The 18,098-nt window shown below is 23.0% G+C and overlaps 7 protein-coding genes across 7 annotated transcripts; 3 read left to right on the top strand and 4 right to left on the bottom strand. All coding sequences in view use genetic code 6, as the record gives it.

The window, feature by feature from the left end:
* Positions 1-1,410: 1,410 nt before the first annotated feature.
* Positions 1,411-1,788, top strand: TTHERM_000766429 (transmembrane protein, putative; the record flags this gene model as incomplete). The annotated part of the gene is made up of 1 exon (XM_012800407.1): positions 1,411-1,788. The coding sequence occupies one exon, from the start codon at positions 1,411-1,413 to the stop codon at positions 1,786-1,788; it is 378 nt and encodes a 125-aa protein (XP_012655861.1).
* Positions 1,789-2,829: 1,041 nt separating this feature from the next.
* Positions 2,830-3,907, top strand: TTHERM_00766410 (inosine-uridine preferring nucleoside hydrolase; the record flags this gene model as incomplete). The annotated part of the gene is made up of 3 exons (XM_001025401.1): positions 2,830-2,935; positions 2,995-3,402; positions 3,459-3,907. The coding sequence occupies 3 exons, from the start codon at positions 2,830-2,832 to the stop codon at positions 3,905-3,907; spliced, it is 963 nt and encodes a 320-aa protein (XP_001025401.1).
* Positions 3,908-4,498: 591 nt separating this feature from the next.
* TTHERM_00766400 (PfpI family intracellular protease) lies at positions 4,499-5,083 on the bottom strand (the record flags this gene model as incomplete). Its single annotated transcript, XM_001025400.3, has 1 exon — positions 4,499-5,083. One exon carries the CDS (start codon positions 5,081-5,083, stop codon positions 4,499-4,501), a length of 585 nt encoding a protein of 194 aa, XP_001025400.1.
* Positions 5,084-5,593: 510 nt separating this feature from the next.
* Positions 5,594-8,119, bottom strand: TTHERM_000765400 (kinase domain protein; the record flags this gene model as incomplete). The annotated part of the gene is made up of 1 exon (XM_012800406.1): positions 5,594-8,119. The coding sequence occupies one exon, from the start codon at positions 8,117-8,119 to the stop codon at positions 5,594-5,596; it is 2,526 nt and encodes an 841-aa protein (XP_012655860.1).
* Positions 8,120-8,891: 772 nt separating this feature from the next.
* Positions 8,892-12,016, bottom strand: TTHERM_00765390 (kinase domain protein; the record flags this gene model as incomplete). Its single annotated transcript, XM_001025398.2, has 2 exons — positions 8,892-10,680; positions 11,247-12,016. The coding sequence occupies 2 exons, from the start codon at positions 12,014-12,016 to the stop codon at positions 8,892-8,894; spliced, it is 2,559 nt and encodes an 852-aa protein (XP_001025398.2).
* Positions 12,017-12,985: 969 nt separating this feature from the next.
* On the top strand, positions 12,986-14,474 carry TTHERM_00765380 (hypothetical protein; the record flags this gene model as incomplete). The annotated part of the gene is made up of 3 exons (XM_001025397.2): positions 12,986-13,380; positions 13,432-14,140; positions 14,445-14,474. The coding sequence occupies 3 exons, from the start codon at positions 12,986-12,988 to the stop codon at positions 14,472-14,474; spliced, it is 1,134 nt and encodes a 377-aa protein (XP_001025397.2).
* A 756-nt stretch (positions 14,475-15,230) lies between these two features.
* Positions 15,231-17,792, bottom strand: TTHERM_00765370 (hypothetical protein; the record flags this gene model as incomplete). The annotated part of the gene is made up of 1 exon (XM_001025396.2): positions 15,231-17,792. The coding sequence occupies one exon, from the start codon at positions 17,790-17,792 to the stop codon at positions 15,231-15,233; it is 2,562 nt and encodes an 853-aa protein (XP_001025396.2).
* Positions 17,793-18,098: the final 306 nt, after the last annotated feature.

The following is an 18,098-nucleotide window of genomic DNA, read 5'->3' as shown; positions in this document are numbered from 1 at the left end:
GGACCTTATTAATTTATCTTAATTAAAAACTAATAAATAAATTTTAAAACTTTTTTAACTTAATATCTTATATACACCCTTCCCTTTTAGTTACAATTATTTGTTTACATTTTTATGCTTTTTAATTAGCAAATAAACTAAATTTACACTATAATAAAAATAATTTTAAAATAATTCTTTATCATAATAATTTAAATTCTCTAAAATTTGTTGATTTTTTTTTTGATGAATAATTCCAAAAATCAAGATATTATTTATTTAAATAAAATAAACTGAAAAAGATGCATAATAGATTATGATTTTTGAACATCTTCATATTCAAGAATATCATTAATTTAAGTTATATTTACTCTGTATTAATTGATGTATTTTATAATTTTTTTCGTTTTCTTTTATTTACTTTACATTTTTACATCCATTTCAATTATCAAATAATCAAAATTAGCTTTTTTTATAAAATAATTTTATAAAATTCATAAAATAATACAAAAAATTAATTTAATCTTCAAATTGACTAAATTATTTTGTTATTTTAGATTACAGAATAACAAATTATAAAATTTAATTCTTATTTTACAATAAAGATAAACTGTAAAATAATATTTCAATCACTTAATCACTTGAAATATGAATAATATTTTTAATATATTTTATTTATTTATTATCTTTGCCCAAAGTACATTATTAAACAATAATAAGGAGTATTTAGAAAAATTAAATATTAAATAAATATTGTTTATATTATGTAAAAGAATTAAATATTCTATTAATTTTATTGGTGTTTACAGCTTTTAGAATATTTAGCTTAATTTAGATATTAAAAAACAGAATTTAATAATTAAAAAGTATTTTTTTAGATTAATTTAGTTAAAGAATTGATAAATAGTGATTGAAAAGTTGAAATGAAAGCAGATAATAGTATCATGTATAAAACAGATTTCAAGTAAAATAGGTTTGATAGTTTAAGTGCTTATCTCAACAAATAGAGCTTATACCAAATTATTACTTTAATTGGCTAAGGTTATTTTGGATAAATATTTAAAGCAATTAATAAAGAAAATTAAAATGAAGTAGCCTTAAAAATAATAGAAGATGATGGAAATAAATGGGGCAAGTAGATTATAGAAAATGAAAAGAGAGTCTTTAAGTTAATATAAAATGCAGAAAACATAGTGAAGTGTTTTAAAATATAGGAAATAGGGATTAACAAAATAAATTACATAATTTTTGAGTTAGAGTTATGTTAATATGATTTACTCTACTTAATAAATTAACAGAAAATACTTTAGTAACCTTTTTCAGAAGAATATAAATTAAACATTTTAAAATCTATTATTAATGCTTTATGTAGTTTATAAAGTATGAAAATTATCCATTGTGATCTCAAAGCTTCTAATATACTGATTAGCAATGACTAAATTAAATTAGCAGATTTTGGATTATCTATATTAAATAATAGTACTTATTCTGACTTTTATTGCGGATAACCCACATTATGCTCTCCTGAAAAGAGTAGCTATTTTTCTTTTGAAGCAGATTTGTTTTCTCTTGGAATAATAATATTAATGGTGGATAATCCAATCACGTTTAACTATGAATCTAATTAAAACTTAAATAAATATTGGCTTGATTTAAGAAAAGGAATTATTCCAGATGAATTAAATTTAGAAAGAAAATCATTTTATTTTAAAGTTTCCTAAAAATTAATATCAACATGTCCTCAAGAAAGAAGAATAGCATTTGAAGAGTTAAAATTTATAATAAGTTAAAACAAAGAGAAAATAATGACATTAGAATTTTATTAAAACTTTTAATGTTAATACAGTTAACTAAAATATATTTAACAAAGTGAAAAAAAGGATTATTTAATCTAACAAAATGAAACAAATTATTAGGAAAATTATACATTTATTTGTAGCTTAAAATGGACAATTTAAAAATAAAACATTTCAAATATTTTTATTGACATAAAAGAAAATGAAAATATAGTTTTATCAGATTTTTTAAATATAAAAAAATAGGTTTTGCAATAAAATTTAATTTCTTTAATCATTAATTTGCATTATCAAAATTTAGATGATGATTCTCTTTAAATAATTATTGATATCATAAATAGTTAACTCTTATTAAAAAAATTTGAGTTTTTTAATGAAGGGAATAGCAAATTTAGTTCAAATAAAATAAAAGATTTTTTTAATTCTATATAAAAGTTAGAAAGTTTAGAAAATCTAAGCATATATTTACCTCAAAATCTAAAAATTGATTAAAATAATTTTTTATTATTGTGCAACATAATACAAAGCTTAAAAATTTTGAAGTGCTTAAAGCTTGACTTCTTGTATAATTAAAATGGAGATACCTAGTTTTTAGTTAATTTAGGAAAATCTATTTCAACACTTAAATGCATCAATTAAATTTATTTGAGTTTTACCAATAATAATAATTTTAGGACAGACGCTTTAAAGTCTTTTTAAACTTTTCTTCTAAATATAAATGAATAAATAGAAAGATTTGTATTTAGCCACAATTAAACTTGGATTTACTCTATCAGTGATATATCTTGAGTATTTATTATTTTAAGAGAAATTAATATAATTGTTAAATTATGTTTATCTTTTTATGATATACAATCAAATATTTTTTATAAAATAAAATTATTATTGTTTTTAATTTTGAAAAAGTGTAAAAGTAGTATATTTATACTGATTTAATATTAATCTGTTTAATTGAAATATAATATCTATGATTTAAAGTAATTTGTTGAATTTTATTTTGATATTTAGGGATTGTTTTTGATATCTTTTTATTAAGTTTGTAAAAATAAGTAAAATGTAAGGATAAGATAAAAAATTAGTTTGGTTAGATTGCGATCCTGGAGCTGATGATGCTATGGCTATATTTTTGGCAGCATACAGTGATAAAATATAACTATTAGGTATTTAAAATATAATGCTAGCAACCATTTATACAAAATCATATAAAAATTCAAAATAGGTATTTCAACTGTACATGGAAACAGCTCAATAGAAAAAGTGACTAACAATGCATTGAAAGTTCTAAAAATGGGTGGAATTTAAGGAATTCCAGTTTATAGAGGATTAGAATAAGCTATAGTTAGAAGAGATAAAATTAATATTCAATTCCACGGAGAGAGCGGAATTGATGGATGTGTTTTGCCTGATACTGAATAGGAGGCAATTGAAGATGACGTATTTCATAAAATTTATCATACACTTAAGAATCAGTCATAGAAAGTGCATTTTGTAGCAACTGGTGCTTACTCTAATTTAGCTATACTGCTAACAATATATCCTGATATTAAAAATTATATTGAGTAAATATCTTTAATGGGAGGTTCTGTTTTCCTTGGTAACCAAACTCCTGCTGCAGAGTTTAATATTAGTATATTTTATTACTTTTCTATTTTTTAATGTTTACTTTTGAAATATAATATAAAGTGTCTGACCCAGAAGCTGCTTAAATTGTTTTTTAGTCAGGATTGAGAGTAACCTTGGTGCCAATTGATTTGACTCATAAAGTAGGAGTAACTTAAGAAATAATTCAGAAAATAGAGTTATATAAATCTGAGTTTGGCAAAAATGTTATTGGATTTCTGACCTACTATATGGGAAGATATAAATAAAGATATGGGTGGGACTATGCACCTTTGCATGATCCTGTATCTGTTTTTTATATTATAAATCCTGATGCCTTTTCTACAAAGTTTAGAAATGTAGAAATTGACACTGTAAGCCCACTTTGTTTAGGAAGAACTGTTGTAGATGAATACAGTGTAACTGGAAGATAACCAAATTGCTATGTAGCATGTGAAATAAACAAAGAACTTTTTTGGTAAGAAATGTTATCTGCTTTGGATTAAGCGAATAAAAATTCACCCATGAAATGATTTAAAAATTCAAACTTTTTTGGTCTTATAATCTTATATATCCTCTAAATCTTAAAAAAGATTGTTGTCATTTTCTTAGTATGTTTGCTTATAGATAAATAATAAAAAAAAATTTGTTTTTTTAAGTTATAATTTAATTTATAAATAACCTTTTTAAAATATTTCATAATTTATTGTTTCAAAAAAATTACTAAAAAAAATAAATTTAATTCAAAGAACAAATTGCAGTTATGTGAAAACTTGTTATCAGTCATCGTCAAACATTGTAGAGATTTAAATTTACTTTATTTACTTATCAAATAATATATTATTGCATAGATTTTTGATGCAATATTTTATTAATTTATCTGATATCTTTTGATTTCATCATTTTATCTTAAATAATATTAAAATTGACGAAATTAATTAATAATTAATTAAGTAAATAAGTAAGATAAGATAAGTAGAATAGATACAAAGAAAGTAAATGAAGCTAAGTATTTTTTAATAGATTATAGCTTACTCAAATAAAATATAAAACAACCATTTTATATGTATATGAATAAAAAGACTTTTGAGTATTTAAGTTTACAATTTTTGATATTATTAAACTCAACTATGAGTAATTTTTACACCAAGTAAAGCAGCAAAAGCCTTGATTGATTCTTGGTGTCCAGGCCAAGCAGGTGTAGAAACAATGTTGTGATCAGTAACAGCCTAATCTGCAGCAACATTTTAATATTTACCTCCTGCAAGTTCAACTTCAGTTTGGCAAGCATAGTATGCAGTTACATTGTGGCCAGTTAAAGAACCTTTAAGAGCTGTTAAAATTTAAATACCATGACATATAGATAAGATTGGTTTTTTGGTATCAACAAAATGCTAGGTGATTTGAAGAACTTTTTAATTTAATCTTAAATATTCAGGAGCTCTTCCACCAGGTAAAACTAATCCATGGTAATTTTCAGGTTTTACTTCATCAAAAGTGTAATTTAAGGCGAAATTATGTCCTGGCTTTTCAGTATAAGTTTAATCTCCTTCAAAGTCGTGGATTGCAGTTTTTACTTTATCTCCAGACTTTTTATCAGGGCAAACAACGTGGACCTAAAAACCTAATAAAAGAAGAGATTAGAATGGAACCATGATTTCGTAATCTTCTACAAAATCGCCAGCTAAAATCAAAATATTTTTTGTCATTCTAAGATTATTTTTATGAATTTTTTTTTTATTAATTATATTTTTTATTAAATTTTTACAGATTTTAGATATATCGAGTAGCATTTAAATAAATAACAAACTTTAATGATCATCAAATTTATTTAAGATTTTAAAGATAGCAAAACGAATATTTTTTCACAAGTTATTCAGGGAGGAGAGTTATTCTTAAATTTATATGTAAATGATATGGTTTAATTTATTAAAAATGAGTGATTATCTAAAATTTATTTTAATTTAATTAGTGAAATAAAAGAAACAAAATTAAAACACAGAAAAGTTTTGATTTTACATTTATACGATAAATATCTTACATTATTAATTTACTTAAAGTGAGAAGATAAATAGGTGAATTTATTTAAGTTACTTTCAAAATAGGAATGTAAATAAATATAAATAATATTCATAGTATAAAATCTAAATCTAACTAATTGGTTAATTTTGAAAATAAAATAAAACAGGAATTAATTAAATAAATTTGATTGAAATTATTCATCTATATTAATCAAAGCTATCTATATCTAGATCTTCATTTTGAAATGATTGCTCACTATCATATTCTATACTTTCTTAGTTTTCTAGGAAATAATTTATTTTTTCATAGGCTGTACGAACTTTATTAACTCTCATTACTTCTTATCTTTAGTTAGCAGAAGAACTGTTGAGACATTTTTAGTAGAAATCTTTCATATTTTGATGGACTACTTTGATTCTTTGATTTTCTAAAGTACCTTAAAACTTTCTCTTACTGGATTCATCTGCATATTTCATCCAGAATTCAATGTGGTATGCAAAGAGACGAGCATATTTTTTTAAAATAAATCCGAGAGCAATAAAATCAAAATTATTTAATTTATGGAGGTTATCTTAAATTTATATAACCCAATCCTAGAAATTCTTTTCAAATAAATATGAGTCAAGTAATTCAGGATGATTGTAAGAAACTTCATAAAGTATTTTTATTTTCAAGTGATCATTTATATTATTTAATTTCGAAAGAAACAACTTAAAGAGTTGTTGATTTATAATAAAAATAGAATTAAGCTTCTCTTTTGTATGTTTATTTTAGTTTTTATTAAAGTTTCTTATTCCAATAAAAAGACACAAAATATCCAATCCTTAAAGTTGCTAAAAATATTAAAATGTATTTCTCATTTTTTGCATTTTGATATTGTATCCTTATATTTTTTATTATTTAGAGTTTGTCAATTAAGTATTATTCTATTTTTCTTTCTTTAATTAGTTATTATTTTAACTTTTTAACTCTGAGCTTTGATCTTTTACAAGTTTACTGATTTATACATCTTGAACTTCTTGTGTTAAATACTCTTAATTCAAATAATTGTTCAAAAACTAAGCATCGTCTTGTTCTTCCTCTTTTTACTCTAAAGTAGTTTCTTTATCGGTTTTACTATTAGCTTCACTTTTAATTTTTTTTTATTATTACTTTTATACATTCCCTTGATTATCTAAATTCTTCGACTCTTCCTCTTCATCATCTGAGCTCTTAATAGGATCCTACTACTATCTTTAACTTACCTCTCTTTTCTATTACTCGATGGCAAGCTTAAGGAAGTAAGCCCTGTAAAGGTCTTCTATTTCTTTTTAGAATGAAGTACTAATAACTTTGAGAGAATAAATAATAGTCACAATTTCTTGTGCTTAATATTTTTCATAGTTTTTCATTACAATTTGAAATAAGTTTTAACAAATGTACAACACCTAATTTTTTCTATACTAAGGTCTAAATTTGGATGTTTTTTACAGACAATATAAAATGTAGGGAATACGGGCATGGTTAAAATAACCTGTTTGCAGCATTTTCTCAATTTTAGTCTCGTAATCAAATATTAAATTAGGCATTTCTCTTTTTATTTTACGTTCGAAAGCTACTTCAGAATTTTTGTTGTACTCTAACTTTATAATAGAATAAATAACACTTGTCATTTCGATTTCAGTTAGGTATTCAAAGTTACTAGTAAGAATAGCCTCAGAAAGGTCTAAGCAAACCTTTCCACGCCCTTAATTTACTCTAACTAAGCAAAAGAATAACTTGCAAAGAATTCCTATCTCCTCTCTGCTTACATTTCTTTTATTATTGTAGTTATTAGATTCTTTTATGTTGAGTAATTGGCGTATTATCAGTGATATGTTTCCTATATCAAGAGCCTTTGAATTATCTAATTAGCCTATTTTGAGCAAATTAAATCTACTTTCAGCCATATAATCTGAAATAGGTAAAAATATCATAGTAATGTCATACAAGGACTTATAATATATTCCTTCTTAAGAAGTTTTATTCAAAAACTACTGGATGAAAGGAATAACAATTTCTTAGTTTATCTATAAAATTTCTGCTGTCTTTACTATAAATTTGAATAATTAAGGGCTTTCTGAAACGATATCGATGCAGTTAGGTAGTGAAAAAAAATAAGACATAAAACTTTTAATGACATAGATTTCATCAATTAAAGGACCGTTCTCCTACTTGTTTAGAATTTTTTAAAATACTTCTGGCTACTCACAGAGGAAAGATAATAATATGTTATAGAAGAAAACTTCCAAGACCATAGCCTATTCATAGCTATTTAATTAATTCTCTTTGGCTCTATTTTAGTTATCTAGAATTATATATGCAATTTTAATAGCATTTTGAATTTTGAGGTGCGAGAAACTTTGTAAATCCTCTCTATTCTTAACCTTCTATCTAAATTGTGAATTATTTTTTTTTGACTAGAAATTATAGTCAACTTCAAAATTGAGCATATTATGTCCTCTATAGAGATTATTTAAATCTTCAATACTCTACTTAACTAATGGTGAAATTCCTTTACGATAATTATGCTATTTATTTTTCTGCTGTTCTTATAATAGCTTCATTTTATGTATTTCTTCTTCGAATGAGTAGAAATTGAAAGGACTACGAGTCCTAACAAAATAACTTGGCACCATCAGCATATTTCTTACATCTTTTTAAATAAAGTTGCAGTGTACTGCCCTAAATAATTGTCTTATCATTTATGCCTTAACCTTTTTTTCTTATTTAACAAATAGAAACTTCTATTTGATTTTTTAAAAATATTACTATAGCTATGCTTGTTGTGAATTTTAAAGTATTTTTTAAAGCCTTGACTTATTTAATAACAATAAATTTAATTTATTTGGTTTGAAAATGAATATCTTTCAATAACTTTTACCAATTTAATAAGAACTAATAAAATAAAACCTTAATCAATATTTTTAATAAAGTTTTTTATAATATAAACAAAAAAAAAAATCACTTATCAAATCAAATCTTATATATCTAAAAAAGAATTTTCTAAAAAATCTTTCCTAAAAAATTTTCAACAGCTATATTAATTATTTAAAATACATTTTATATTATAAAAGAAGTAAACAATTAAATCATATAAATTGAAACAAAGAAATCACCTAAAAAATATTTTTAATTTAAACTTCATCAAAATAATTAAATTATCGTACTTATAATCAAAAAAACGATTTTTAAGGCTCAGATAAATAGAATAAAACCTATTTCATTAAAATAATATATCTAACATTGTATATATTTAATCAATCAAATTTAAAATTAATATTTTAGTATATAAAAATTATATTTAAAGTTATAAAAATATATAGAATATAAAAGTTTTTAAAACAAGAGTATCTTTGTGATTAATTATATTGTTAACATTGATTAAATTTTAGATAATAAATAGATTATATGAAAATTAATTAATTAATTCCTTTATCTTTATTTGTTTCAATTAGCAAAATCTTTAATATTTTATCATACTTTATACATTTTATACCTTAAGGCCGCTGACTTTTTTTACATTTATTTTTATTATTAGGTACATATTTATAATTAGCAGTTTTAGAAACGAGTTGGCGAGGGATCTTATTGGTAAGTAGGAATTTATGGTACACTTTATCTAGCTCTATTTAATCTATACTATCCTTAATCTTATTTTATGGTATTTTCTAGAAAATTAATATGCTCAAGAACTTAATTTAATGGTAACCTGTTATCTGGATTATATTATGTCATTTATTTAATAAGCATTGAAATGTTATAATTATCAAAATATCCATATTGTTAAAGGTCTAAACTACCTTATCTTGTGGGATCATATAGACCAAATTTTTCAACAATATAAGAATCTACTTTTAGACCTGTAAGAAATTCTGATATAATAACACCAAGACTCCAAATGTCACTGTTTTTGCAAAATTGCATGTCATTATACTGCTCTGGGGCAGAATATCCTGTCTCGAAGCCTCTACTCTTGATCAACTATGAGGGTCCTATCATTTTATCACATACTACAAAATCAGTCAGGAAAGGGTTTTTTTATAAATCGAGAAGAATGTTTTAAGGCTTTATTTCACCGTGAGCAATATTTAAATTGTGAATGTCTGTTATAGTTAAAATTAATTTTTTAACTATAGACAATCTCTCTAAAAATGTCAGGTTATGCCTAAGCTGAATTGTTATTAAATTATATTTCTTTTGCTTTTAAATCAGCCAAAGTTCAGACTCATATTCGTTTTCTTTTACAGGGTTAATGTAATAGCCTTCAATTTAAATTACTAAAATATTTTTGTTTTAGACACATTAATAAAATTTATTTAAGGACTCCAGCATTTCCCAAACATCGGTATTTTTAGTTTTATAATACATTTTTGCAATACAACAATTTCTTTCTTTTGTTTCACACCCTCTTACTTCACTGCGTTATCCTCTGCCAATAGAATTTTGAATTTTAATAGACTTTTTGTCAAACCATTTTAAGCTTATTTACTTTTGAGCTTTCTGAACTAAATCATTGTATTTTAGATTTTCTTATTTTTTGATTTATGTTGATCTCATAAAGTAGCTAGCTGAATAATTATCTTATATCATAGGTTAAGTGGCTTAAGTTGGAAATTGCTACTGCACATATTCATTTTATATATATTGCTGGATAGTAGGATATTATGGAGAATACGGAATAGATTCATCTATGGCTATTTAGAGTTATTGATCAAAACCATTTTATTATAAGGATCTAGCTGACTAAGAAGTCTAATTATTTTATCTATTTAGCTATAATTTAGTTGGAGAAGTAAGATTAAAATTTTGATGCATTTTGTAATCCTAATGAAGAAACTTTGATTTTTGAGTATGGTTTTAATCTTTATTTTATTCAGCTGGTAATGTTTAATTTGTTTATTTAATTTAATTTTTATCAATCATTGTCTATGTTCGATAATTTTCTTAATAAGTGTCTTATAGAACTCTTTGTGGGATCGAGCCACTCTAATCAAAGAGTATATTCTAGTTTGAATCATCTTCATCTCTTTTAAATGTGTCATTAGAACTGCTGCTTGTAAAATCTTCTCTAAGACTGTTGTTTTCTGGTATTGTGGCTAAGTTATTCCTATCTTCAGGAAAAATGGAGCATCTAATATTTTGTTCATCTATATTATCTTGGTCCAATATTTAATTCATGATTTCTTCTAGAGCTATAAAATCTTTTCTTTCTTCTCTTGGTGCTAACATTAAACTGATAAATTCTTTTATGTTTCTTCCATATCTAATTAAATACAATAAAATATTAGAATCTTATTTTTCTATATAAAAAATAATTAATTTATGTTTAAAGAATTATTTAAAGTGATTAATTTAAATTAATTTCATTTATTTTTTTTTAAAAACTTAGTCTTTAAATAGAATAATCTTAAATCAGCAAATAGATTAAATTATTTGGTCTCCTAAGAAACACAAAAATATTTACAAAATATGTTATGGTCAAATGATATTTATAAAATCTACATTTAAAATTTTGTTTTTTGATTTAATCTACTTATTTATAAATCTTCTAGCTATTCATGTATGTGATCAGATAATTTTTGGTTTGAAGAGTTTATCTTAAAAGTTATATTTATCAAATTATGTTTTAGCAAAAAAGATTGAAAAGCTTTTTTGTTGTTTATAACTAACTCTTGTCAAATTGTAAAAAATAATTTTGAAAAAAACAAATCTTTAATTAGTCTTAAGTATCAATGAATACTTGATGCCTTGCTTAAGTAAAAATATTAAAATTGAATCACTTTATGTAAGTTAAAAATTAAAATGTATTATAAAGAATATTGGACTTACATCTCTCCCACTTTCTATATTGCAAAGTCTTTAGATTACTTGAAATTAAATACACCTTCGTAGATCTCTAGCTAAGCCAATTGTAAAAAAACAATGCCTAAACTAAATACATCCATTTTGTAGTAATTTGATTTCAGTTCTGGCATACCATTAGAAAGGCACTCCAATGATTTTTCATCAGGGAATTTCATTTGAAATAGTTCAGTTTAATCTATTTATCTTATCTCGGAGTCTTCTTATCCTATCAAATTTTTAGAATAATAAAAGTCTCCTAGCTAAAATGATGAATTCTAATTTAAAAAATAAATAGATTCTAGCTCAATTCTTCTATGAGCTATATTGTTGCGCTAAAGATCAGCAAAAGTTTTAATTAATGATTTCATTTGAGCTTTTAATTCTTAAGGAGTGAAGTATTGATTCTCTTTTGCAATCTTCTTAAATTCAATAACCTCTCTTAAGTTCTAGCTTACATACGATAAAAGTATAATAAACTTTTCTTATTTTTGCTTAGTTAAATCATCTATGCTTTATTATTTAACAACTCCCTTGACTTTTATTATATTTTGGTTAACGCCTTGAGCTTATTAGTTCATATAGATCTCATTATTTATTCTTTATTCTGAAATTTTATCTCTTACAGTATATATTTTCAGCAAATACCTATCTTGCCTCTTTTCTTTATGGTATGCAATATAATATTCTGCTTCTTCTCTTTTTAACTTCAAGTATGGAACTGGCTAAATGTTAAAACGATCAAGATTGAAGCTCATTTCTAAAACCTAGCTCTGAGAATATAACTTTGTCTAATTTTTTGAAAGTGTTAATAAATATTCTTAAGTTATTTTTGATTTATTTATTAATGAAATTTAATAAAATATAGATACTGTATAAATCAATCAAAATTATGATATTCTTTCTCTTTTTTTTTAAAAAAAATTCATGGATTCATCTCACAAAAAATTAATTCAACAAAATTTTTTCAATTGTTTAACATCATTGAATTTCATTCTGCCAAATAACATTTTCTTTTTGTAAAAATAAGTATAAGACTTTACATATCAATGATGTGTTTTATTTTTCCATGGCAATTCTATTTAATCCCAAAAATATTCCAATGTTTCTTTGTTACTTTTTTTATATCTAAAAAATTAAAACTTTTCATAGAAAAATGAATGTTAGAAAATAAAAGAAATTTTACAAAACATTCTTTTTTTAATCTTTTTTTATAAATTCTTACATCATATCTATTTTAAATGGTAACTTACATCAAATTCTAATACAATATACATGATATTATTAAAATATTTATTCAAGTTAATTTATTTAAAATATAATTATTACAGTTATTTCTATTCGATTATTTTATAGCTTTATCATTCATTTTTGTAGTATTTTATCTCTTTTTTTTAATATTTTTTGATGATTTACTTCAATCTTATAAACTATCTTTAAATTCCATTACATAATTGGCATAATTCCACCAATCACTTTATTTTAAATTGCATACTGATTTATTAGTTTTATTTATTAATAATTTTTCAAATAGGGTTGAGATACATATATCAATCACTTCTTTAAATTTGATTTTGATTTTAAAATATTTTGATATTTTTATTTGAAATGTTATGAAAAAACTTAATAAATGTAATTTAATTTCAAATTAAAATATATTTTTATATATCTCTATATATTTACCTAATTTTAATTTTAAAGAATATATCTTAGGAATTTTATATTAAATGAGTGCATAAAAAAATTGTTAGTATTACATTAGATTTTAGGTTATTCCTCAGCCTGTAAAAAAAGGATAAAAGCTTGAATTATATTTTGGATAGTTTAACAAGATACCAGACCATATAGTGCATGAATAAGATAACAGTAAAATAATTGTAGAAGGGTAGAAAAGAGTTTATATAAACAAAAAAAATGAATAAATTGTTCTAGATGAAGGGTTTTAACCATTAGAAATTCTTTAAAGTATTTAGAATGTTAGAAAAATAAAAATGGAATTCGATAAATACTGTGATACTTAATCAGCAGAATTTCTTAATTTGATTCAAAAAATAATAAATTAAATAATGCTTACTTAAGATTTTATGATTCATTTTATTTGGATTGAACATAATGATGACAGGTCAATGTTAAAAATTATAAATTTATTTAAACAGTTCAAATAAATGAAAAGATTAAAATTTAAAGTAAATATCGACTACCAAAATATAGCAAAAAGTATCGCTGAAGTTAGTAATTAGGTTTAGCATTTAAGCTTGGAATTTTTAGAATCAGTATTTAGAAAAGAAGATAAAGAAACAGAGTACTTATTTGCATAAACAATATCTTCTTTAACAAATTTACAAAGATTTTGTTTATATTGCGAAGGAGAAGTTAGTTTCAAAATTCTATTGAATATTTTATCATTACTGGCTTGGAATGAAAATAATACATAAAATAATGGAAATGCTGAAAATTAAATTTAAGAAAAATAAAAATGCATAATTTAGTTTAAGTTAAAGTAATTCTCATTCAATTTAAAATGTTTAGACTTTATACCTCTTGATACAGATTTAAATTAGTTCTTACCATAACTATTTAATTCTAATCCAGCAATTAAATTTAGAATAAAATTTCCTAGATATGTAGAATAGCATACAAAAGAAAATGCTTCTAAGATAAGCAATCTTGTTCAATATTTTTCAGATATATTTAAAAACTATACAAATATTATAGAATTTGCTTTTAGCACTGGTGGAAACTCTAACTATTCAGATTAAAATAGCTTAGATGCTTAATTGTCAGCAATAATTAATAAAAGTACAGTTTAATCAAGCTAAATTATAAATACATAAAGCTCTAACACTGCTAGAGAAATGAATTAAGACATACCAAAAATAAATGTAATGAATAACCTTAATTTTCTACTTAAATAAAAAACGTTGAAAAAATTAACTTTAAAATTAGATTAAGAAACTAATTTAGTTGATTTAGCAAGCATATTACAAAAGAATATAAACAACTTAATTTCATTAAATATTAGAATAAGAAATAATTGTTACACTAAGCAATAGTTAAATAAATTTACAGATGTCATAAATTAGTTAATTTATTTAAGATTTCTCTGTTTAGATATTTAATATGAAGAGTATATCTTTTTCAAGCTGAATCCTATTTAGCTAAATAGATTACTAATATATAAGTAAGGTAGTATGGTTTAAAGATGTTCTAAATTGACAATGTAATAAATTTTTTAAAATGATCCTATCAAACTCTTTAATTTTTACTTCAAATTTAAAAACATAATACACTGTATTGGAAGGGTTTCAGGCTTTGAATATTGTAAAGATTCTTTCAAGGTATATTAAGACGAAAACTATAATAACCATATTTCTAAAACAGAAGATGTTTGCTTACAAATATTCAAAAAGTCATGTTTTGAGAAAAAACGATTAGTCAGAATAATAATTCCTCTGTTATATAAAGTTTAATTATCTAAAGAATAAATTAGTGAAATTATAAAAAATTTTTACAAAATTTGAAAATATTTTTTAAATAATTACTGAAAATTTAAGGGATCATAGACTAGTTAAATAAAATTGCTTTTCTTTAACTTTCTTTAAAATTTTTTGTGATGTATTTTGGAAATAAAATAAAAATAATTTTTACATTTTTTTTTATCAATTATACAAAAATAGCAGTAAAAAATTTATTTTTTCATATTTTTAATTTAGGTAAAATATTAAATAAATTAAATTTTATATCATCGTGTTGATTATTTCTTTTTCAAATAGCTATTTAAATTATATTAATTTATTGTTTACAAATTGATAAATATAATCTTTGTTGATTATCATAATATAAAGCACTAATATTTGAATAAATATTAATATAAAATATATTTACATAAATACAATTTAACTAATTTAATAGAAAGTATTTTTTTACATATTTCTAAGCAAAATTAATTTATAAATTTTTTAATGTAAAAAGTCACAAAGTTGAATCGTTGTATATTTTTTCTAGGTGAATAGCAAGATTTTAAACATCACCCATAGAGTATTTCATTTCTAAAAGTACTCTTTTTATTGATTTTATCCAGAAATAGTAATGTTTCTAGGTGAAGTTGTAATGCTTTAACCCATACTATAAATCTTATAAGGAGAAAGCATCTAATTTGGAGCACACTTCTACAAGAATTTGATAAAAAAGATTCATGTCTAAGTATTTTTGATGTTCTGAAGCTGGAATTTTAAGATATTTTAAAAGAATGATATTCATAGTATGCATTTTATTAACGATTTCATCAGCTTTTGTGATTACACTATTAAAATTGGTGTATATCTAAAGATTTCTTTTTAATGTAATAAACTTGTGCTCTATAATCTTTTTTATTATTTATGGAATATCTTTGCTAAGTGAAACACTTGATTTGATTAAATGCTCCATCATTATTATATTATTATATGAGGAAGGCAATCCACTTTGATTTAAATATTCTATAAACTTTAAAGCATTTCCACTACCCAATAAATTATCTGTTAATTGAACAAAGAATTATTCAAGTGCGTCTTTTGTATTAAATTAAAATTAACTTACTAAAGCTTAAGGGATAAAATTTTTTAAGTGCTAAATAATTTCTGCTTATTCAGGTAAATTATACAAATCCCTAAAATTATCAAATCTAAACGACTCCAATCTCTAAAGTAAAATTAGTTTTGATTCCCAAGGAATATATTCTTCCTTCGATAGCTCTAAAAAAACAAAATGCTTAATTATAAAGAGGTCAACAAAGGTTACTCTTTAAAAATTAAGCGTTCCTCTATTCCTCAATAATTATTACCTGTATTTCAATAAAAGACTTGAAGTGATGTTTTGGTTATCTTAAAAAATAGCCTAAGCAAAGTTAAAAATATCTTCAAGCTACGAAGAAGTAAATTTAATAGAGTAGTGTTTTTACAAGTTATCTGCTATATTTGATAATATTACTTTAAGTCTTCTTATTCCTCCTATTTCCAAAAGTAAATTATGAACGATTAAATGCTTTTCACACATTTCTTTCCAAATTAAGCGAAATTTAGCTACCTCTTTATGAAATTCTACTTTTTCCAACTCTTCTGCAAAAAAATTTTCTAAGGGTTTAACTAATCCTTAGGAAATGCTGATCTTTTTAAAAATACGAGGATCAATTTTTCCAATATCTTTAACTATAGGCTACTACTGAGAAAAAGAACTTTTATTTACATTTTTACTGTTATCACCAAACACAAGCTTTTCTAAACAAAATCTAAAAAACTTAATGAAAAGTTTAGAAAGATCATTTAATTTTAAAGCAATAAGGTTCTCAAATATCATTTAAAGTTCATTATCCTATTCAACCATTGTGATAAATCTAGTTTGTGTATCTCCGAGTTTACTGACCAAATATGAGAATTTTTCAACACCATTCATTTATGAAAAATTTATTTAAGTTGACTATTAAGATGACTATTTATCTTTTCCTTTTAAACCTTTTATTTTCTTTTGGCTAGAATTAGATTGGTTATTTTATGAAACTTGAGATTGAGAAACACCATCTTCTTGGCCATCAACATATTTGCTGAATGGTGAATTTTATACTCTTTTGGCATACGAAACATCTCCCATAGGTGTAGGTGTAAGTGTTAATGAGTCTTAGAGAATTTATTATTAATAATCATTTGAATTTTAGCTTATACCTCCAGCACTATTTCTATGATTAATATTATTTATCGCTATCCTAGGGATATTTAATTACTTTGGAGGTGAGGTGGCTTACTATTTATCATATAGTTATTATTGATGATAATAGTTATCAAACTAAGAGATATCATTAATATTTTCCCCATAATTTAATGATGAAATATCACTCTATAAATGATTTTAACTTTCTACATTAAGCTTAGAATCAGATTACTATTACTTTGTAATAAATAAACTTTGGTTACTTTAAGAATTTGGAACTGTTTGCTAATGTTTACCTCTTTACCCATTTAAATACTATTATTGTTACATATTCAAGATGTTTGGTTAACTAAAATTTTTTGTCAGTACTGGATAATTTTCTTATGTTTACAAAGTTTACGCAATTTATCCAAGCCCGTTTCCTTATCTAATTGGTGGAAGCGAGATAGGAGAATTTTACTTCAAGTAATAATTGTTATTTATTGCATTTAATTTATTTGGAGAATTGCTTAAGCTACCTCTTAGTAGCAGCCTTGAATCTAAATTGCTTGAATTATCTGAATTAGAATCAAAATACCCATTTAGATTGACTTACTTAGCAGGTCCATGAATAGAAGATTTTAGTTAAGATAAATTCTCTGCATTCTATCTGAATTTATATAACTCTTATTTGAGCTTAATCTTGTCTAAAAAAGATTTCTTAGGGTATATTATGTTCTTTTAATTATACCAATCTTCTTTATACTTGCTTTCACCTAAATGCTATTTTGGATAGTACTGCTTTCGCTTATTTATTGTTTCTTTCCATAATCTGTCTTAATAATATTTTTGTACTTCTATTTAAGAAAACATTATTCCTTAAACCTTAGAAAAATTCAAGTTATTTATAATTTTGCTTAATTATAATTTATGAGTAATAATATTTAGTTATTTATTTGTCTGAATAAGTGATTGATTGATTAATTGATTAATTGATTGATAGATTGATAGATTGACTGATTTCTTTTGTATGAGTTAATGAAAATTAATAAATCAAAAATATAAAAAGTAACAAAAAGTTTCTTTTTTGATTTCTATTCATGATTCACAAATTTGATCTTCGAACATAAACTACTTTTTTTATCAGAAATCTAAACAAATTAATTAAATATGTTGTTT

The sequence above is a fragment of the Tetrahymena thermophila genome, assembly GCF_000189635.1.
Source record: "Tetrahymena thermophila SB210 genomic scaffold scf_8254284, whole genome shotgun sequence".
Classification (NCBI taxonomy): Eukaryota; Ciliophora; class Oligohymenophorea; order Hymenostomatida; family Tetrahymenidae; genus Tetrahymena; species Tetrahymena thermophila.
Note: the sequence above shows the minus strand (reverse complement) of the source record. Positions and strands in the feature narration are given on the sequence as shown.